The 20,820-nt window shown below is 48.7% G+C and overlaps 7 protein-coding genes across 7 annotated transcripts; 4 read left to right on the top strand and 3 right to left on the bottom strand.

Annotated features, from left to right (window-relative positions):
• Positions 1-32: 32 nt before the first annotated feature.
• Positions 33-3,855, bottom strand: spt16 (chromatin-remodeling protein SPT16). The gene is made up of 7 exons (XM_073744076.1): positions 3,359-3,855; positions 3,224-3,308; positions 3,042-3,163; positions 2,801-2,956; positions 1,319-2,750; positions 671-1,269; positions 33-615 (listed from the first exon to the last, which is right to left on the bottom strand). Exons 1-7 carry the CDS (start codon positions 3,536-3,538, stop codon positions 127-129), a joined length of 3,063 nt encoding a protein of 1,020 aa, XP_073596207.1. The 5' UTR covers positions 3,539-3,855; the 3' UTR covers positions 33-126.
• Positions 3,856-3,947: 92 nt separating this feature from the next.
• Positions 3,948-5,983, top strand: BDW70DRAFT_135596 (putative mitochondrial carrier protein). Its single transcript, XM_073736718.1, has 4 exons — positions 3,948-4,356; positions 4,426-4,432; positions 4,518-4,669; positions 4,727-5,983. The coding sequence occupies exons 1-4, from the start codon at positions 4,151-4,153 to the stop codon at positions 5,583-5,585; spliced, it is 1,224 nt and encodes a 407-aa protein (XP_073596208.1). The 5' UTR covers positions 3,948-4,150; the 3' UTR covers positions 5,586-5,983.
• A 1,172-nt stretch (positions 5,984-7,155) lies between these two features.
• On the top strand, positions 7,156-9,783 carry BDW70DRAFT_46857 (putative MFS monosaccharide transporter). The gene is made up of 6 exons (XM_073744077.1): positions 7,156-7,687; positions 7,742-7,819; positions 7,883-8,171; positions 8,239-8,432; positions 8,503-9,215; positions 9,263-9,783. Exons 1-6 carry the CDS (start codon positions 7,629-7,631, stop codon positions 9,658-9,660), a joined length of 1,731 nt encoding a protein of 576 aa, XP_073596209.1. The 5' UTR covers positions 7,156-7,628; the 3' UTR covers positions 9,661-9,783.
• A 493-nt stretch (positions 9,784-10,276) lies between these two features.
• Positions 10,277-13,238, top strand: pmt2 (protein O-mannosyl transferase). The gene is made up of 5 exons (XM_073744078.1): positions 10,277-10,756; positions 10,833-10,963; positions 11,020-11,572; positions 11,629-12,388; positions 12,443-13,238. Exons 1-5 carry the CDS (start codon positions 10,622-10,624, stop codon positions 13,084-13,086), a joined length of 2,223 nt encoding a protein of 740 aa, XP_073596210.1. The 5' UTR covers positions 10,277-10,621; the 3' UTR covers positions 13,087-13,238.
• A 110-nt stretch (positions 13,239-13,348) lies between these two features.
• On the bottom strand, positions 13,349-14,510 carry BDW70DRAFT_46883 (P-loop containing nucleoside triphosphate hydrolase protein). The gene is made up of 2 exons (XM_073744079.1): positions 14,234-14,510; positions 13,349-14,170 (listed from the first exon to the last, which is right to left on the bottom strand). Exons 1-2 carry the CDS (start codon positions 14,300-14,302, stop codon positions 13,391-13,393), a joined length of 849 nt encoding a protein of 282 aa, XP_073596211.1. The 5' UTR covers positions 14,303-14,510; the 3' UTR covers positions 13,349-13,390.
• A 273-nt stretch (positions 14,511-14,783) lies between these two features.
• On the top strand, positions 14,784-17,351 carry BDW70DRAFT_46907 (uncharacterized protein). The gene is made up of 2 exons (XM_073744080.1): positions 14,784-14,888; positions 14,951-17,351. Exons 1-2 carry the CDS (start codon positions 14,876-14,878, stop codon positions 17,176-17,178), a joined length of 2,241 nt encoding a protein of 746 aa, XP_073596212.1. The 5' UTR covers positions 14,784-14,875; the 3' UTR covers positions 17,179-17,351.
• Positions 17,352-17,443: 92 nt separating this feature from the next.
• On the bottom strand, positions 17,444-20,772 carry BDW70DRAFT_135605 (uncharacterized protein). The gene has a single exon (XM_073736719.1). The coding sequence runs from the start codon at positions 20,105-20,107 to the stop codon at positions 17,678-17,680; it is 2,430 nt and encodes an 809-aa protein (XP_073596213.1). The 5' UTR covers positions 20,108-20,772; the 3' UTR covers positions 17,444-17,677.
• Positions 20,773-20,820: the final 48 nt, after the last annotated feature.

Below are 20,820 nucleotides of genomic sequence, written 5' to 3' on the forward strand. Positions count from 1 at the left end.
GTTCCGGTGATCACTAATGATTTGCAGCGGGAACGATTCCATTAATACTGTAGGTCAAGTAAAATACAAGATTCGGCTGGGTGCTTGGCCGCTGAGAGCAGTGGCGGTTCATAGATGACCGGCCTGTCACCTCTTTCGCTTCTTGCCTCGGTCTTCATCGTCCAATCCACTTTCTCTATCCTTCTTTTTGGCCTGATGTTCCAGCTCATCCCAGTCCTCTCCACTCTCTTCGTCTTCATCCGCACTGAAATCATCGTCAGCACTAGCATCGTCATCGTAGTCACTATCTTCCTCTGAGCTTTCATCTGCGGCAAGTTCTGATTCAGAGAGCTCGAAAGCCGATTCCTCCTCTTCATCGGAGCCATCTTCGGAATCCGATTCGGCAGCCAGGAAAGACCACCCACCGTCAGCAAAGAAGCCGTACGGGTCACTGACAACTGTCTTCATAATCGTGGTCCAATTCAAATTAAGAGGCCCTTCTGTGTATGCGATATCCACAGAATCAAGCCAGTCCTTCACACCTTCCAGATTCTCCACAGGAATTGTGTTAATATGCACTGGTGCCCTGTGGAAGTCCTTGAAAACGAAGACAAGGTCGAAATTCTTGAGGCCAAACTGTACAGCATTTTTAGATTCGCCTAAATGACTAGGATATCTGTTGTTAACTCACCTGCACCCTCTCTAGATGCGCGATCTCAATTTCGTTGAGACTGATGACCAGGAAGGGAGGCTCAGTCAGTTGAACGAGTGCATCTGTGGTTGGCTGAATCAGAACATTCGAGCGATTGGGGACACCGGTGAAGCCAATTTCTCTAAAAGGAATATCGACGTCAACACCCTCATCCTTCCCAGCATCAGCTATCTTCTCGGCAAATGCTTTGAACTCTCTGTCCAAAGCTGCCCGACGCCTCCTCTCCTCTTGCTCGGCCTCGAACTCTTCTTCATCCCCATAGCGATGCTTTCGCCTTCGGTTCCCGGTCTCATCGAATTGCATCTCGGTAGCCTCCCTATAAAACTGAATATCTCTAGTCTTTCTCTTGCCGATCATGATAGGAGTCTTGAGATGGACGTGAATTAAGACAATTAACTCATGAGCACAAGGCTGAAAAAAAAGGTGTTTAACATTGCTGAACAGCACATCGACGTGTTCGTTGCGGAAGGGAGAGACATAGCGAAGACCATTCTGGTGTATTTCAACCTCGCCGGGAACTCGTTTACCGTCAAGCGGAGGTCGAAGGTAAACATCAGGCAACTTCACGGGGCGACGATCTGACTCTGGATTAGTCTCAGACGCATATGTCATAGAAGGGTGACAAACTTCTGATCTCAACTAGCTTGTCTTGTTCAACCACATCCTCCATCTCTTTCTTTTCCTGCTCACGGCGCAGGGCATTCTTTCTAAGCTCAGTAATATCCTGAGCTACCTGCGCAAATCGATCGTTATCCTTCGATCTGAGCGTTAGATTCCTTAGAAAATGTGCTGACAGATCTTCAAAAGGCTGGTCGTCTTTCCTTCCCACACCCTGTCCTGGGGAAAGAAAGTTGATGCGAAGATAGGCGTACTCCCCTTCATCACTTTTGCTAGCATTCTTGATGGTATTGATGTGAAATGGGACTGGTCGACCCATTACCGGAACAATAACAGTAGATGCTTTGTGATCCACATAGACTGTGAGATCCTTAACTTTGGCTGGCAATTGATTGTCCCTCTTGTAGGATTCGAATCTCTTGAACTTCTTCTGCGTGACCCCATTATCATCGCCAGTGGTGCCTGCAAATCGGTCTAAACCCTCCTTGGTCTTTTTAGCGGCCAACTCCTTTTGGTGTTCGCGGCGCCGCGCCTCTGCTCCCTCATTTACCTGCGTAGGACGTTCAGCGCGGAGCTTTGTTCTCGTGACATTCCTGCTCGCAATCGCACTCGATTTGGTTTCTTTCTTCTCCTTTGCAGGTTTCTGCGGCTCTTCTTCGTCACCAAAATAGAAGGACACAGAGTCCATATCAATGCCCGCGTCCTTGGTGAATACGTGCGGTCCCTGTTCTCCAACCCGAACGGTGTCCGTAATCATCATTGAATAGACATTCTTTTTCTTGTCCTTCACGCTCGGTTCTTCAACATCCACCAACCCAACCGTGATAGAAAATGTCATCCCACTCTTCAAAATCCGGGTGTTCTTCCCATTGAGAATCATGTTCGAATCACGAAGCTCAATTCCTATACCAGCACCGACATTTTTCACGAAGTGGGATTCGAGTTCCGGCTTCCTAGCTCGCACAATTCCAATGGCCTTGTTGTAGAGCTCCTTGGCTACCACACCATCACGGGCCTCCTTCAAAACAGCCTCATGAACACTTAGAAGCAAGGCATAGTTTGCCTCTTGGGACTTTGTCGGGTCAACCAGGTAGGTGCGCCCAATTATAGAACTGTAGGTTTTATAGCGAATGCCAAATCCAGCAACGATGATTCCGGGTTCCAGATTGTTGTCATCAGACACAGCTGTTAACTTCAAGTCATATTTCCCGCCACTCTGAATGACGGGACCATAAGCCCAATCGATTTGCTGAGGGTCGAATTCCGACGGTAGTTTTGCGAGCTTGTTGAAGAATTTAGCGTCGTCAATCTTGGCGTCAATACGCATAGATAGAGCTTTATGCGTCATTTGCTTTTCTTCGTCTAGCAATCGAGACATTTCATCGACAAAGTAATCGGACATCAGACCACTGCAAGCTCTAGATGCATTCCTTATGGACACCTGTAAACCTTTAGACCACTTTTATCGACGTTGTTAGTGAATAGACGTACTAGTTCATCCGTATCCTTGACCGAAAAGCATGCGGCTGAAAGAGCGGGCGAAATGTCGACTTCTTCTACATCGCCGGATATCTTCCCATACACGCGCTTCCAGTCTTCCACAAATGGACCTGTGGTTGTGTCTCTCGGTAAGATACCAACCTTATTCTGTTGGCAGATAGTTTGTTAGCGTCGGAAGTTAACGAACCACACACCTGCCCATCTTGATCCCTGGACATGATAGAAAACATACCCCAGCGGACTTTATAATATCCACGCACTTTTCAAACAATTTGGTCTTTTCTTCCTGATCCTTGGTCGTTACCAGAATCTCGACCGGAATCTTTCCGCCCTTCAAGGGTTCTAGATGTTTGGCTGTCATGAAGTTAGGGAGAGAGTATTCCTGGACTATTCCTTGCTCGGATCAGGTGATACCTTTCTTTGCTGTTGTCACAACGTACATAACCTCCGGTGTGAAGACGAAAAGTGTAGCCGGGAATTCGTAGCCGAGTAACCAAAACTAGAAGTATCAGTAGAGATAATAAGTAACCGACGACATAAGCAGCATACATGTATCGCATTGTTCTTCTGATAGCTGTTTGCTTCATCTGTCTTCCCCATTAAAATAATGATAGAGCCCGCACCGCCAAAGACAGAGTTAGCGGATCGTTTGTCTGCCTTCCATGCTGCATAGAAGCTCGAGAGACGATTGAAGAAGGCTGTTTTGTCAATGACAATCTCGTCGCCCATGATGTGACTTCTCCCAAAGCGGCGCCGCGGCTCCAGCGACCTGCCGTTGGCGCAAGGACTAAGGGGTTCAAGGATGCTTAGACGGTTCGTGAAGTTGAATCTTGTAGCAAAGTGAGAAGCGGAAACGGAAAAGCACTTTAGGTTGCTTAGATGATACGTGATGGTTGCGGTAGGTTCAGATGATAAAAATCCTGTATTCCTTGTGGATTTTAGGCGTAGGAATGAATGCGAAGCAATGGGAGTAAACGCGAGAGATGGCGCGCGTGTTGGAACTTTTAGATTGGCGTTTGCAATTTAGCTTTTAGCGGAATCAGGATGTTTGAATTGTTTGCACATCATCATAGAAGACCGCCCGCTGCTGTAAGCAGGAATTTATCCGTTTATTTTTGTTTCCGAAAAATTCGAGACTCGTATGATGAACTTTGCAGTTATTTCCGATATGGACTCAATTTTTTAGCATCTCTGCCTCGTCTCGTACAATTTTGCCTTTTTGCATCACCTTTATATGCGGAGCCGGCCACTACAATGTTTCTATCTAAGACCAATGTTGAGCGTTCCAAATCATCTAATTGAACTTCAACGTCTGCGCTCAACGACGAACTCGAGTTTAGCATGGACGTTTTTCCCGAAGACTCGCTGAGCCACCGGATACAAAGTGACGGCGGACCGTCGACCTCAGAAGACACCAGCACCCGCAGAAATCCGCGGAGCAATGCGGCCACAGGCGCTTCAGCCGCTGGTGTGCGTGCTCTTAGTGCGCAACTTGTTGCTTTCTATTTCAGAGTCCCTGTAAAGGCGTTCTTTCGCACACGGGTTGAGTAGGTACTCAGCTGCTTCTCTTCCGGCGTTTGCTGTAGGCTAATGCAGCCTTCTTTTTTTTTTCACAGTTACATGGTACACATATCCTGATTCCCTCTCTCAACTTACTCGGCATTGCCCCACGACGACTAATGCAATAAATGGTTTTATCTTTGAATAGGCGTTTGCTCGAGCTGTTTCCCCACGTCTATCTGAAGGTGGTCGCTGGTCCCTACACACCACTACTCCGGGTCTACTCATTCATGCTGTTCGCACTTATGGATGGCGGTTCATACCAAATCAGGTTATGCCCCCTTTGCTGGCTAATGCTGGGTAAGTGTACTGAAAACCCCGGCCGAAGACGAAAAATGCAGCTGAATGTCGTAATAGGGTTGGAGCTGTGCTGTATACTTCGTATCTTCAAGTCTTAGGTGCTTTGTACGAGCCTGTGTCGCAAGGTGTGAGACGTACATACCCACCAGCTAGCCCGATCGATACTTTCGTAGCCGGTTTAGTGGCTGGCTCAGTTCAGTCTGTTGTAGCTGCCCCCCTGGATGCTCTGCAGGTCCGCCTCAGAACCAACGATATCATCGAAGGCCGTTATCAAAGCATGTGGCACTATGGCCAGCGCAAACTACAACAGATCGGAGTACGCGGTATTTTCGCCGGCTGGAGTCTGTCATTTTTACGCGACTCTTTCGGCAGTGCCGTCTTCTTCTCTTTCTTCGAGTACGTCAAATCGCAGGCGTACTACTCCTTCCTCACTCGCTATTATGGGTCCTCAAGCCCTCAAAAAAGGGGCTATCTGCAGTCATCTCAGTCCAGCGACCGTGGAGTGCCGCTAATCAAACCGCATTATGCTCTGGAGCCATGTTTCTTATTAGCTGCGGGCCTTCTCGCGTCTGTCGCCCAGCAGACCATCCAACACCCACTGAATGAGATACAAAATATTCACATTGCACGGTTGGAATACCTTGACCACCAGGCAGCCTTACGCCCTTCGAGAAGGCAAATGCTGCGAATATACTACTTAGCATACCAGGAAACTTATAAGCGGTGCGTAAGAAAGGCTACTCGAGCTGGAGGCTGGACCAGATGGCTTTATCGAGGGTTTTTGGGCAATGCTCTTCGTCAAGTTCCCAGTACAAGTGCCGGACTCGTGATTTTCGAGTTAGTGCGCCGCAAACATGCAAGCATGGCAGATGCCACATACATACGAAAAGATGGCTTTGATATTCTGCTGCCATGACGATCTTCTCATCTGCGAAATTCACCCATTATGGGCTTTGGGACTCAAGTTGAGGACCTATTTGGTGCGGTCACAGATCTCTTGGCATGTCCCAATACTCGATCTGCTAGACTACAGCCTATTGCAGTCTGCACAGCTAATGCCATATGGATGTCGCACGCTTACGAGTCGGTAGAAGGGTGAAGCGCATCTCAACACCAATCTTTGTCATGAGAATCTCAACAAACTGTCAAAAGACGTCACATAGTCGCGCTTCGTTGGCCGTATGAAAAAGCGTCATCAATCCTTGGGAGCCTTACTGCCCGGCTGTATCTTTTAGCGGACCATTTATGTATAGACTCTTTCGAGTATTATGTGGGCTGAGTTGTAGATAGACTAGACATAGATGTGAGTCCTTAATCAGGTTGAAGCATAAGTATGGTGTCCTTTTATCTTTCTCTTATTATCAGGCTTGAATTCACGGTTCAGAGACAAGCCCCTACAGAGGCCAACCCCATACGTATCTGTTACTCACGATACCTACCTAGGTACAATTGTATACTTGTGGTGTCAGACAAGCCCACCGAAATTCGCACCCTTACAACAGCTCATAGGGATTGGGGTAATGACTGCGCATATATCTTTGCGGCCCTATCTATTGCTGCTAACTATCGGCCCCGATGGTTCCCCCCCAAGTGCCATGGAGGATTCCTGTTACAGGCACAGGGTACGTCGCAGTATTTGAGGGTGTATGGTCCACTAATACTACGCTACCAGGAGATCGGTTATGGTCCATAGGCACCGCCCGAAAATCCCCACCAAATCCAACGGGCAGTTTCGGGCGGTGGCCTGGCGGCACCGTACTTGGTTAAGTAGACTACCACCTACTGCTAAATTGTTACCTAGTCGTCTGGTAAAGTAGTCTGTCCGGATTATGCAAAGTAGCAGTCTAGCATATAACACAGTGACGGGGGCTCAGGCTCATTTGTGATCGTCACAGCCACACCCAAAGCAGTCAAGAACCACTTCAGGGCGAAATCAGCCTTAGGCGGCCTCATATTTACGAGTACCCACAGCAGAGTGTCTGACGGCCTGAGAAACTGGAGTGCCGCAACTAGTTTACCCCGTAATGTTCAACGCTCTGTGGGAGGCCTATCAAGAGTCAGATCTTCATTGTTGGCTAGTGCCTCCCGCCTGACCGTCTCCTTTTGGCTGGATACCTAGCTAGCCGACCTCGGGAGAAACCACCGTCATCCTGCATTGCTGGTCATCTCGTCTCGTGAGCAAATCCCAAAGGACCACCATCATTGCTTTCCCTATTTGTTCACGTTCTGTTAAGTTGCAATCCGCATTGTTCACGAGTCTCCGCTTCGGGTTGTCGCCTGCGTCCAATTGCAGTAGTTCGTTTCTAGTGCAGGACAACTTTCAAGTTTCCCGTTTGTTACTTTCTCCATCACAAGACCGCCAACAGGGCGTCTTGGTTCATCTGCCCTTTTGATGTGATTATTTGGTTCAAACTCACACGGCGGGAAACGATCTTTGTGACCAAGGGTTGTCGATACCCCAACTTTGACGTCCAGTCATCCACCCTTTTTGATTCCCCACCAACTACAGGGCTGTTGACATCAGCCCTCAACCGCCAACATTCCTCCAACAACGTCGTCGTCGTCGCCGCGTACTTCCTCAACCATACCCCTGCGACCTCTACGATTCGAGTCCCAGAATCTGCCCGCTGGAGCCTTAGAGTCTGCAAGCGAGAAAGGCAGCCGTCGCTCTTCTATCTCCTCAGCTCACTCAGTCGGGACGGATTTCTCGCTTTGGACCGATACTGGAGATTTGGCTGAACAAATCGCTGATGCAGAGGATCCTCTCCGAATCCGCCTCATAAATTCCCTGGGTCGTGGGGGGTCCGGTCGAACCGGATCGACGGCACGGACGAAACGAGCGAAACGTGTGCACTACCAGGAGCAGCAAACCGCTGGCGACTTTGATCTTGAGAAAATAGATATCCCACAACCACCACCCAGAAAGATATCTGGTATTGAACGCTTTATCGCTGCCATAATGTCACCTGGCAGCCGGCAATCTACTCAAACGCATGGCTTAGTTGGGAAGCCATTGCTGTGAGGAACCCTGCTATCCTGGTATTTCTAGACCAGGCCACTAATAAGCTACAGTTACTTCACAAGTGTATTCGTGTCATTAGGTGTCTTCCTGTTCGGCTATGACCAGGGTGTAATGTCGGGAATTATAACGTTCGTCTTCCCGCATGCACGCTGAAGTACAAATTGAGACTATCTTTACTGACAAGGAGACAGAGGCCTGTACTTCAAGGATTACTTCAACCAGCCGTCGCGAGCGGAAATCGGCACTGTCGTAGCAATATTAGAAGTTGGGGCCTTCATTTCCTCATTACTCGTTGGAAAAATTGGCGACTTAATTGGTCGCCGCAGAACCATCCTTTATGGATCCATGGTGTTCTTCGTAGGAGGCGCTTTCCAGACTTTTGCGACGGGGCTACCTATGATGATGCTTGGCCGTATAGTCGCTGGTCTGGGCGTTGGAGCGTTGTCCACTATTGTCCCGGTATATCAGTCCGAGATATCGGTACAGTTTGCCCTCATCTTCCTATTCAAGAAGGCTACTATGGATGATGCTGATTTTTGACCACCAGCCCCCTCACAATAGAGGAAAATTGGCATGTATTGAGTTCACGGGAAATATCTTCGGATATGCTGCTAGTGTTTGGGTCGATTACTTTTGCAGTTTCATCCGCAACGACTTTTCCTGGCGCCTACCGTTGCTTTTGCAGTGTATCATGGGGTTTTTACTTGGCCTGGGAAGTCTCATCATTTGTGAATCGCCAAGGTAAGGCCTCTATTGGTTCTCAAAAAGGCGCAATTCGTGAAACTGGCTCTAACGCTCACCCTAATTGTAGGTGGTTATTGGATAATGATCATGACGAAGAGGGTATGGTAGTCATTGCAAACCTCTATGGTAAAGGAGATCTCCACAATCCCGAGGCTCAAAGGGAGTACAGGGAAATCAAGATGAACGTGCTTATTACACGTCAAGAAGGGGAACGGTCTTACGTTGATATGTTCAAAAGATACAACAAACGGGTCCTTATTGCAATGTCCGCACAAGCACTCGCGCAACTGAACGGGATCAATGTCATCTCATACTACGCGCCGCTTGTCTTCGAGTCCGCCGGTTGGGCGGGCCGTGATGCCATCCTCATGACTGGAATAAATGGTCTAACTTACTTGGCGTCGACGGTTCCCCCTTGGTATCTTGTGGATGGTTGGGGAAGGCGTCCCATACTTCTTTCCGGTGCCTTGGCTATGGTTCTTTCTCTTTCGGCAATTTCCTATTTCATTTTTATCGATATCGAAGCCACGCAAACCCTCACCGTTGTCTTTGTCATGATCTACAATGCTGCTTTTGGTGCCTCATGGGGTCCGATACCATGGCTATACCCTCCCGAAATTCTTCCCTTGAGCATTCGTGCAAAGGGTGCCAGTCTCAGCACGGCAACTAACTGGGCTTTCAATTGGTTAGTCGGGGAGGTTACGCCTGTTCTTCAGGCTGCCATAAAATGGAGGCTTTATTTGGTTCATGCATTTTTTTGTGCATGTAGCTTTGTTGTTGGTGAGTATCTCTTTCAGTTCAAATGGGCTTTCTTCTGACATGGCTAGTATGGTTTCTCTATCCTGAGACAAGCGGAGTTCGTCTGGAGGATATGGACGTACTCTTCGGCGATGCGACCACTGCCGTGCCTACACCCGCTACTCAAGGGGAGCGTGGCTCTCTTATGAGTGTTGGCTCACCTGTGCCGTCGCTTGACATTAGACGGCAGTATGGCCAGCATGGAGCAGATAGTGCCATTCCCGGGTTAAACATCAATCCTCCCAACATCACGGGTGAAAACAACGGGAAAAGCCCTCAAACTGGCCCTCAGGATGATAATGGAGGTCGACCTGAGGGATTAGGCGGTTGGATATCGAATATAGTCAGTCGTAATATGGGGTCATCGAACCGTCCACAAGATACCCAGTATAGAAGGCTACAGCAGGATGAAGAGGCTGAGCAGTGAAGAGTTGGTGATGCTGAATTATCGTCACTGCAATTTCCTTCGACTTCTTTGCATTATAGATGCACTACTCTCTCGGCTCTTGCCGTCTTTTCTATCTCGATCTCGTTACACACTTATTCGGGGCTTTCGGTTTGCAATTCGATGATAGCGCTTTCTCCTCATAGATGCCTAACGGCAGTCGTTTGTTTTACTGCTACCCTTCAATTTGAAGTCTTACTTATTGGGCAGAACATCATCTTCAAACGGCTATCGGGCGTGAAGCACCGGACAAGTCCGGCCCAGTGTCCGTCCGCACCGTGCATTTACAGTGCTATAGGCAAATAATGGAACCGCGCGGAGGGTGAGGGGCTTGATATATATATATTCGTACAACGTATATAGGGTAATCAATTGTGTTGGAAAGTAGCATGAATAATTCTACTAAAAAAAAAATCTAAGGGAGCTCTGGGAAATTCTGGACCGCCAGAGTGTTTTGTTGGAACTCACATACCCAAATACGCCCTTTTGAGTGGTCTCGGCGGGGCGGCGGCACTTCGGCGCTCAAACATATATCTATTAATAAGTATTTTGCCGCGTTGGATACACTTCTGGCCAGGTCGCCATTTTCGACTTCAAACTTCATTCTTGATGTTGTCTTGCCCGCCCACCATTTACATATAACCCTCTTTTCAAACCCCTAATACCGCCTACTGACATCCTTGTTTTACTGTTTCATCCGAGCCCTTCAATTCCTAAGAAGATTCTTGTTTCGCGCGCTTACCTCCTATTCCATTGCAAAGGAAGCTCCGCAGTCGCCCGCCAGATATGAGTGTACCGTACTACTAGTCGTCTATGTTTGCTCTCTCTTCCTCGATTACTTCTATCTTTACATTGTCTGCTTGCATCTGAAGATCAGCCACTTCTCCTATTATCTCTCATTTTTCTCTACATCTTGCTTTCTGAATCCAGCCAATCTCCCAGCATGGTTGACATTGGCTCTGTATCGACCACTGGTGCGAGCTTTGCCCCCGATGTGCGACGTAGGAATGTTCGCACTGAGGGACAGGCCAGGACATCAGGCTTGATTGAACCTGACGACAAGAAACAGAAACAGCGGGTATGTATGGCCTCTTCTGGTCTCCAAGGTCGCCTGTTGATCTACCTAGTGGCTAATGTACTCATGTCATATATAGCCCTATTCTTATCTCTCCGCTCTGGCCGACTGGGAACCTCTAATTGCTCCGATTCTTTTGACAGTTTTGTCAATGTTTACGCGTATGTACCGAATTGGCCGCTCAAATATCGTGACCTGGGACGAGGCGCAGTATGAACTACCTATACCTTGAATGGGATTCCTACTTAAGCTTACAATGTTTCCAGCTTCGGAAAGTTTGGATCACATTACCTGAAGCGCGAGTTCTACTTTGATGTTCACCCTCCGTTGGGGAAAATGCTTGTCGGCTTGTCGGGCCTTCTTGCCGGTTACAACGGATCATTCGAGTTTAAATCTGGCGAAACATACCCGGAAGACCTTAACTACACCTTTATGCGCCTATTCAACGCTGCCTTCGGCGTGGTGTGCGTTCCGCTTGCCTACCTAACGGCACGCGAGCTTGGTTTTCGTAGAGGTACTGTTTGGCTTGTGAGCCTCATGGTGCTTTTCGAGAATTCATATGCCACTATTTCAAGATTCATATTGCTTGACTCTATGCTCCTTTGCTTCACATTCACGACCACATTTTGTTGGGCAAAATTTCACCGTCTCCAGCATGCGAGTTTCTCCATTGAGTGGTTCACCTGGCTTTTTCTGACCGGCGTGAGTATCGGCTGCGTTTGTAGTGTCAAATGGGTTGGCCTTTTTTGTACTGCACTTGTTGGCCTTTACACCATTGAAGACCTGTGGAATAAATTTGGTGATTTAAAGATGTCTGAGGTTTGCACTCTTTTCGAAAACTTTTTAAGTCTGCCTGATGCTAATAATGACTACAGCTGACGTTAGCTAAACATTTTGCGGTACGCGTGGTGGGCTTGATTCTAATACCAGCTCTGGTATATGTCTTTTCATTTTACATCCACTTCCTGATTCTGGAGAACAGTGGCCCAGGCGATGCGCAGATGAGCTCGTTGTTTCAAGCGAATCTCAAAGGTACCCAGGTGGGCAAAGACAGCCCGCTAGAAATTGCATTCGGCTCAAGGGTCACTTTGAAGAATATGGGTTACGGCGGCGGGCTACTTCATTCTCATGTCCAGACGTATCCTGAAGGTTCCTCCCAGCAACAGGTTACTTGCTATCACCACAAGGACGCGAACAACGACTGGTTCATCTATCCTAATCGCAAGGAGCCCCAGTACGATGCAGACGCACCTCTTAGGTTTGTCGGTGACGGTGATGTCATCCGTCTGATCCACGGCCAGACAGGCCGTAACCTTCATTCCCACAACATCCCCGCACCAATAACCAAGAACCACCACGAGGTTTCCTGCTATGGCAATTTAACTATTGGAGATGATAAGGACCACTGGAAGGTTGAGGTTGTCGATGATGTTGCTTCAAGAGACAGGAGCAGGATTAGAACTCTGACAACTGCGTTCCGTTTGCGACATGCCGTCTTGGGTTGTTATTTACGCGCCGGGAACACCAATCTTCCTCAGTGGGGTTTCAAGCAAATTGAAACAACTTGTGTGAAGGAAAACAAACCCCGTGACGTTTATACGCACTGGAATATTGAAACTCATACCAACGACCGACGTATGACACCGCAGAGTCTGTTAATTATTTGAACTATACTGACATGAATTGCAGTTCCCCCGGGTGACCCTGGATCGTACAAGTCTCCTTTCTTTAAAGACTTTGTACATTTGAACGTTGCGATGATGACGTCGAACAATGCATTGGTACCTGATCCTGACAAGCAGGACGATCTTGCGTCGAAACCTTGGCAATGGCCTATTCTTAATGTCGGTCTACGCATGTGCTCTTGGGACGAAAAGGTCGTCAAATACTATCTACTTGGAAACCCCGTTGTCTACTGGGGTAGTACCTTGAGTTTAGCTGTCTTTGGACTGCTAACCTTCTGGTACCTTGTGCGATGGCAGCGCGGCTACAACGAGCTTAGCCAGGCAGATATTGACCACATTCACTATGCCGGCTTGTACCCCGTTCTTGGTTGGTTTCTGCATTATGTGCCTTTCATCGCTATGGCGCGAGTTACCTATGTCCACCACTATTACCCCGCGCTATACTACGCTATCCTGACTTTCGGGTTCTGTGTTGATTGGCTTACCAAAACCCTGAACACCAAGGTTCGATGCTTGGTGTATGGGCTACTCTATGGCTTGGTCGCTGGGGTCTTCGTCTACTTCAGGGTGATCGTGTTCGGCATTGAAGGTCCAAGCCAACAGTGGCGTCACTTGAACTGGCTGAGCGGTTGGCGAATCGCTAACTAGGAACCGTGATAGTGCGTCACCGTTCCCGATGTCGCACTTAGCGTGCGACGTCCCTTTACCTTCTCGACCTCTCACTCATGCTGCTTCCATTACTCCCTTAGTTTTATCCAAAGCAGAGACTTCTGTATTATTTATCGGTCAATGTGTATTTTGCTCTGATTATAGCAACATTTCTGTATCAAACGAGATAATTAAGGATGCTTCCGGCTCGCGCGGTTAAGGAACAACGGGATCAGAAAGCCAAGACCATCCTAAATGGGAGATACGCCATCCTTGAAGTGAAGGTCTAGGGTAGTAACTTTGATTAGCAACAACCTCCGCCCAGGCCATTACCACCTTTGCGCATCGCATCATTCATCCCTAACGTCACGGTCTTGGGCATTCTGTTGTTCGAACCGCCAGTAGCACCAAAGCTCTTTACTCCACTGCGGCGGTCATTAAGGTCGTATTTGCCCACTTCGATGTTCCGGTATATGCGCTCGGCAACTTCGAGAAACGCACGTTCTACTCCTTCGCCTGACTTGGCGCTCGTCTCAAGGTAACGCACAACATTATTCATGCGGCACCATTCCTCTGCCTCTTGCCTAGTGACCCGTCTCTGGTTTGTATCCGCATCGTCTCCCGCAAGATCACTCTTGTTCCCTACCAGAATGACAACAATGCCCTCTTCAGCGATTTGGCGTAAGTCTTCAAGCCACTGGGTGCATGAAGCAAATGTGGCCGGGCGAGTAATATCGAATACGAGGAGGGCACCGGAGGCTCCCCGGAAGTAGGACCGGGTTATGGATTTGTAGGTTTCTTGCCCAGCGGTGTCCCAGAGCGATAGCTTCATTTTTTTCTGTATTTCCTGCTTTTTTCGAGGAGGATTAGGCAGTCCAAAAGTAGCAGGCGCGTTAGAGGCGTCTTGACGAGTTGAGAGAGACTCTTGATCAAGAGAGTCGCCGGTGCGAAGGTGAATCTGAGGATCTGCCTCCAGATCCCTTGATGCGGGCGGCCCAACTGGGACAATGCGGGATCCAAACTCGACGCCAATTGTGACATCGTGTGTAGAAGAAAACCGACCCTCGCATAGTCGGATAGTCAGCTACAAAGGCGTGATGGAAGGGTTAGTTGACAGTTTTCAGTAGAAGTTATCGGCCGCACATACACTGGATTTCCCGGTTCCGGAATCACCGATACAGACAAGTTTAGCGATATAATCCCATGGCTGTGACATGGGTACCGTGGAGTGTTTAGTGTTGTTGCGAGGAGGATGTTTTTCGAAGGATTGAATTAGGCCAATCTAAACACCGTAGAGCTCATCTGGGGCTGGTTTGCTGGAAAGCCACAAATAAAAGCGTGCGAGTCGCTGATTCCGGAATATCAGTCAGAACCAAGCTGATCAGGACACTAGAAAGCCGGAGCATTAGTTTGCGATTTCGAAGGGGATTTTCAGGTCTAGATACACCTACTTTAGATGATGCGCAAAGCTGGAGCTCGACCTTCAGTGATGAGTCAGCCATCACCATGATCTTGTCTTATGACGCCGCTGCCTTCGACAGTGAACCACACTCGAGCTACGTGCCCAATCCTTTATACCTGGCCTATCCTCCCTCACACCTATAGCTTACCATCTACTTGGCTAGAAATTCTTCAAATAGTCTTTTCAAGTGCGTCTCCGTTGTAGCACTACATTCTTAGACATCTTTCATAGTTGCTCACCGCTCCATCTTAAGCAGCGATAAGCTATTAATCCGAGAGCCAAGGAGACCTGAAAGCACTGCCGTATCTCTTCCTAGTGGGATATAGGATGTTCTCTGAATGTAAGTCACTCAGTTTAGCTCTTTTGGATATCAGTGCTACATAGCTCACGCCAAGCACGTAGATGCCTCACGCTTTCTCGCCCAGTCGCAATCTCGCATTGTCTCTCGCTCTGATGACAGATGTAGGAAGGATTGGGATCGCATAACACAGCAACCCGGAAACTCCCGCTATATTTCCTCCCGTTCTTTTTTGAATAGAAAATCGGTCGACCCATATCAGCCCGGGACTTCCCAATTCTCCAACTTTGCTTTCGGATCGCGGTATCTAGCCCAGCAAGCGCCTCTTTTTCACAGCGCCACTGAGGACTTTCATGAAGAGGATGAAGAGGCCGAACATGAGCGGGAAATAGCAGATTTCTATGCTCTTCAAAAGTCAAGGCGGCATTTTGGCAGCAGCCACCTGAAAGATTCAGAGACTGGAGAGGATAGCAGCCACTCTCTGGATGCCAGCCATCAAAAGGCTCCAAACAAATCAGAAGAATGGCCCGAGAGGGAAGTGGAGGGCTCATGGCAGGCTGCCAAATCTGACAAGTGGAAGATTCCGAACACAGTGGCTGAGGCAGCTGATAGCGAAGAAGACGTTCTTCGTGATAGCTGCAGTGGGACGAAGGGTAACTTGGTCGATGTTCGCCTTGAAGACACTCTGAAGTCTCGCTATCGTTTGGACGATGATGACCCATCGGAAATTGAGGACGATAAACCACCATCGGTGCAGCAATTTCGAGAACTACCTCAAATGAGTAACCTTGGGTTGAATTCATTACCTATGCCTCATGAGGAAAGTGAGCAACCGCTATTAGAGGAGCTGCAGCAACCAAATGCTGCTATCTCCCGTCAAGCGTCCGCTCATCTTGGGAGGTTCGATTCTTCGAGCCTCGATGTTTTCTGGGCCCACCTATTCATGATATGCTTGGCCTGCCTCTTCGCTACATCGTTCCTTGTGTACCTACACACCTCTCCGCCTCCCGCGGACAAGACCACTTGGGGCGATACGATATATTTGACTGTTCATGGCTCTTTTTACCGTCTCGGCATTTATACCTTGGTCTCGGTTTTCGTTTCCTTAATATGGCTTGCCCTTCTACGGTCATACGTTCGCCTCTTGGTTTACGCAATAATATTCGTTGTCCCCGTCATCCTCTATTCATTTTCCTTGTACGCTTTCGTTTCAAGCTTCCGCAATACCGCAACTGTTCAAGACAAAGTTATGCGATTTGGATCGTTCGTCCCGTTCATTATGGGTACCGCTTGGGTCTATAACGTTATACGGAGCCGTCATGCTATAGGGAAGGCAATTGGAATCCTCGAATTTGCGTGTCGGATCCTGGCCGCAAATGCAGAGCTTTTACTTCTTGGCCTCGGAAATCTCGTTCTCATCCTCTCTTGGACATGGGTATGGATGCTAATGTTTACTCGGGTTTTCCTTGGGGGCCATATGGCCCAGCCGAATTCATTCATTATCAACGTCAGCAGCTGGTGGCTGGGGGTTTTCTTCGTTCTTGTTTATCTGTGGTCTCTTGGTGTCATCGCAGGGATTCAGCGAGCAGTTACTGCAGCAACAGTAAGCCAATGGTATTTCCATCGGCTTGCAAATCCAGCCCCAACCTCCAAGCAGATAGTCCAGGCGGCCACAGTCCACTCATTGACGGCGTTGTTTGGTACGATTTGCTTATCTCGACTTACAGCGTTGCTCATTCGGATGCCCTTCCTGATACTCCCCAGACGAGTTGCCTCAATTTTGAGTTTGTTTGCTTATGCTTTTGTTCCCACTCCGATCACCGCTCTTACGGATTCTCTTACGCTCACCTATGCTGCAATTCATTCTCAGCCTCTCTCCCTTTCTGCACGTGGCCTCACTCAGATGACGAACCTCTCACCGTCGGTAGCGACCTCGTCATTACATCCGAAATCGTTCTCTCGGTCTGGCGTAAATCATTACCATCTTCTTCCATATAAGCTATCAAAACTGATACTTCACGCTGTCCGCCTTATGATGTCTATTGCCCTTGGATTCGGAGGATGGGTTAGCACTGCTAGGAGCTTTAGAGTGCCGACGGACCATGGAGTGATACGCGGCAGCATATACGCTTATATCGTCGGTTTGATTGCAGGGGCAATCGGCTGGAGCGTTCTTGGTGCAATCGAAGGGGTGGTCGCAGACATCGTGGATGCATCCATCATCTGCTGGAGTAGTGAAGTTGGAACCTACGGCAGAGAAGCAAGATACTGTCGTGAAGCTGGTTGGTTATTCGGTCAGGAACCGAATCCCGAAGTTCGTTATTCTGTGTAGCCCTAATGCTCTCTGATTCCTAATGCTGTACTCGTTGAACGATACGAAGTACATTGGCCATCTTTACCGTGTTTACAAGCAGCTGTTTGTTTAGCCCTCATGTTGAGTACCACCAAGCCTCTCTCTTTCCAGCGTTCTCGTCAATCAACGGTGTTTACGAATAGGATTGTATTGAACTGTTAAGAACAAAATAGTATTAGGATACGCTCAATCGCTATGGACAACAGATGAAATATGAAGCAAATCTGTGAACCCGTGGTATCAAAGGAAAATGGCAACAACACGAGGCAAAAGAAAATGAACGGAGATATGAATAAATCATATCTTGTCGCCTGCAACCATTCATATAAGTATCAATTTACTCCGGACGCCAGCGTAGAGCACGGCAGCAGAAAAAGCCATCCTCGTGTCAATAGTTTGTAGAGAAAAGAGAGGGCGACGATCCTATCGAACTAGTGATATCATGCAGGGCATTTCATCATGAGGTGGAAGTAAGCGGCTATAAATCGAGCTTGCTCCGCCAGTTGATTTTTTCCTTCGAGCACCATTCTCTCAGAAGAGCGCAGCTAAATCGTACTATTTCAAGAGGCGTGCTGGCTTTCCCAAGCGGCAAATATATCTCACCGGAATATTCCCCGGGTTTCAACCGCTTCTTGCCCTGTTCGGAGTAAGTCCTAGCGCGCTTCGACCAAGTTTCTGGGAATTCGCGGGCGAGGATGTCTTCTGAGAGGCCGCGAAAGCCATCAGACCACAACTTTTGAGACTCTCTATAACACTCTGGGAGTCTATTTTTCAGCTCTAGAAAATCTTTCAAGCTTCGTTTACTCTCCTCCGAGTTAACGGGTTGTCCGTCATTTGCCGGCGTGGGAACCGGAGTGTGCTCCCCTGGCACCGGTGTGACAGCCAGGCGTTCTAAGTCGAGAGCATGGATGGCATCGTAAGAGACAGCACCGAGGATGAGACAGAGGCTGTGAAGTGGTGGATAGGGAATGCTATTTTTTTTGACAACCCGCCAATAAGCGATGATAGACAACCAAGTCGAGGAATCGCCGATTTGACGCGAAATCGCCTTGGACTGGTCCTCCGCAATGAAAGCAAGTACGAAACAGATGATAGCCTCAATTGCCGTAGCTGCAGCAAGCTTTTCATCGTTACTTGCGACTTTGTCTTTGGCCGTGTGTCGATCAGCGGCATGTTTCAATTCTCGGCCCAGATTTCCGTATTTCTGATACTCTTCCTTCCAAGCCCGGCGCTCACCACTCTTATCAGCGCTATTTGGTTGAGACGGTGAAAGCGTAGTCGCGCTTGAAAGAGAGTAATCCGCGGGCTGTTTTCGATAGGGTGGATGAGAATGCCCTTTCCCATCAATGCTAGGCAGTTCCTGTCGGGTTGAGTACTTAGGCTCTTTCCCCGGCGTTATTGTTACTGGCCCTGCTTTCTCCTGTTGTGTTTGACTCAACCCCGGGGTTTGTGGTTTCTCAGCGCCAGCTAACCGTGGCTCTTTCGGGCGGTCTTTTAGGGACGAATTTGCCTGGTTGCCCGCCGCAGTCTTCGACTTGGCAGTTGATTGAAAAGACTTGTTGGCCTGAGTAGATACCGAAACCCTTGGCTGATCAGATCTCATAGAATGAGCCAGTCCACGCTCGGCTGCATCGGGCAAGGGTGAGCTTTGACGGGAAAGCTTCCTCTTACCAGTGAATTTGAGGAGGGCTTCAACGCGCTTTCTATTTGACCTTCCATATTTCAATTTCACAACTAGTCGAGGTCCCGACGAGAAAGGTTGGACAGATTTGGTACTCAATTGCTGTGATGGTCTACAACTCACTTGGGCCTTTGAATCGGCACTTGCAACTGTGTGAGAACTGAGGCTTGTTTTGTCTGTATCTTTTGTTGCGGTCTTTTCAGACACTAAGCGTGGTGACTTGCCCGAAAGGTTCGGGTTAATAGTCGCACTTGTTGATTCCAACTGTGAGATGCCGCGCGCGGACGATTTTCCCTTCCATGCTTTCAACCTAACGGTGTCGCTAGTCACAGTGGACTCCGGTTGAGAGTCCGACGCTAAAGGTTCATCGCCGAGCCTAGCCAGTTCCCTTTCAAGATCTGGTGGCAAAGTAGGAGAAAGAAGTCGTGGTAATCGCGGAGTGCTCGAAGTTGGAGGTAGGGTTGGTGACAGAAGTTCGGGCAGCCCGTTCCCATTTGAGATTTCTGCTTTGGAAGGAGGCGTTGGAGGCTCATGCGATAGCTTCCGTCTCTTTGCCGGCGCGCTGTCTTTGGCCTGCAGGCCGCGGCGATCATGGTCCCGATCGGACAGGCGCTTCCTGTCTACATGCTCGTTGTGCACTTGGGCGGCGAGGTTTGAGGATGGATGCGTCTTAGGCTGTCTTTGACGGTTGTCACTAGTGGGAATATGTTTGGGAGTTTGATTATGATTGGCAATATGAAGCGTAAAGGCGCTCTGTTGGCCAGGAGCTTCTTGACTCAAGGGTGAAGGCGAAGTACCGTTCTTCCTCTTATGCCTATAATCATGTAGGCTGATTTTCTTTTTGCCTGAGTTGCTGGTTGGTGTACTAATGGCACTCTGAGGCCGCGAACGTGGATCAGCCATCACGCTCCCTGAGGCGTCAGACCAATCACCCACAGCCACCAGTAGAGAATCGCTTTCGTCGTGGGTTAAGAATGTCATATACTGTAATTGCTGCTCCTCGGGATTGAATGGCCCCTCATCACTCACTGCCCAATTGTTGACAAAGCGGCTACCGAGTCGAAAGGGCACATCAGTGGGCACAGTGAGGAGAAAAGGATAGATAGGAAGAACGTCTTCACGAAGACGCTTCAGTCGCCAATCAACCAGGTCTTTTTCAAAGTGCGTCGATTTTCCACAAGTGAATGCTGAAGGTCTTACAGAGTCGTCGATAGAGCGAGACGACATTGCCGTCTTCCTGGTGACGGACGAACACCGCGGCGAAGTATAAGGTAAGGAACTCCACCGAGACTCTGAAACAATTTGTATGGCGACCGCTTTTTGAATATATCAACGAGTCCGATCGTTCAGAATTGCAATGAGCTAGATGTAGTTTGCGTATCGTCGTTTTCACACACTATAAAGGAGAACGATTAACGCAGCGAGCTGAGGCAGACAGAGGATGCAGAACGTCTATTCAAGTCGCTTTCCCCCCTCCCCCCATTCAAGCTTTATAGTGAATAGTACTGTTGTAGTGGTTGCGGGATCAGCAATCAGGTAATTGTATCGCAGGTTGGATCTCATCGCATCAAACAGGCGTGGAGAAAGTCAGCCGATTCCGAAGCCGGTAGCAAGGGTTGTAATGCCTGCTTGAAGCAATTCCAAGTCTCGAGGATACGTATCTGGCAGGTAAATACGAAAATGCGCGCCGCTTGCAAATGCGGTCGGCAACAATCTGCCAGGGAATAGTGGTGAGATCGTGAAGCTATTCGGGAACGCCTGGGGCCATTGAGGAACTGGAGCCTCCTCCGGCGGGGTACGTATGCGGAAAAATGCTCATAAATATAAGGCCGAGAAAAAGAGTAAAGAAGCAATGGTAATAAGAAGACATGAAACGAAGAGATGGCGACTCCCTCAGAGGGTGTGGCTAGGTAAGAGAAGGACAGCGGGAGAGCGAGGGA

Source organism: Aspergillus foveolatus (genome assembly GCF_047715535.1).
Source record: "Aspergillus foveolatus strain CBS 279.81 unplaced genomic scaffold BDW70scaffold_22, whole genome shotgun sequence".
NCBI classification, from domain to species: domain Eukaryota; kingdom Fungi; phylum Ascomycota; class Eurotiomycetes; order Eurotiales; family Aspergillaceae; genus Aspergillus; species Aspergillus foveolatus.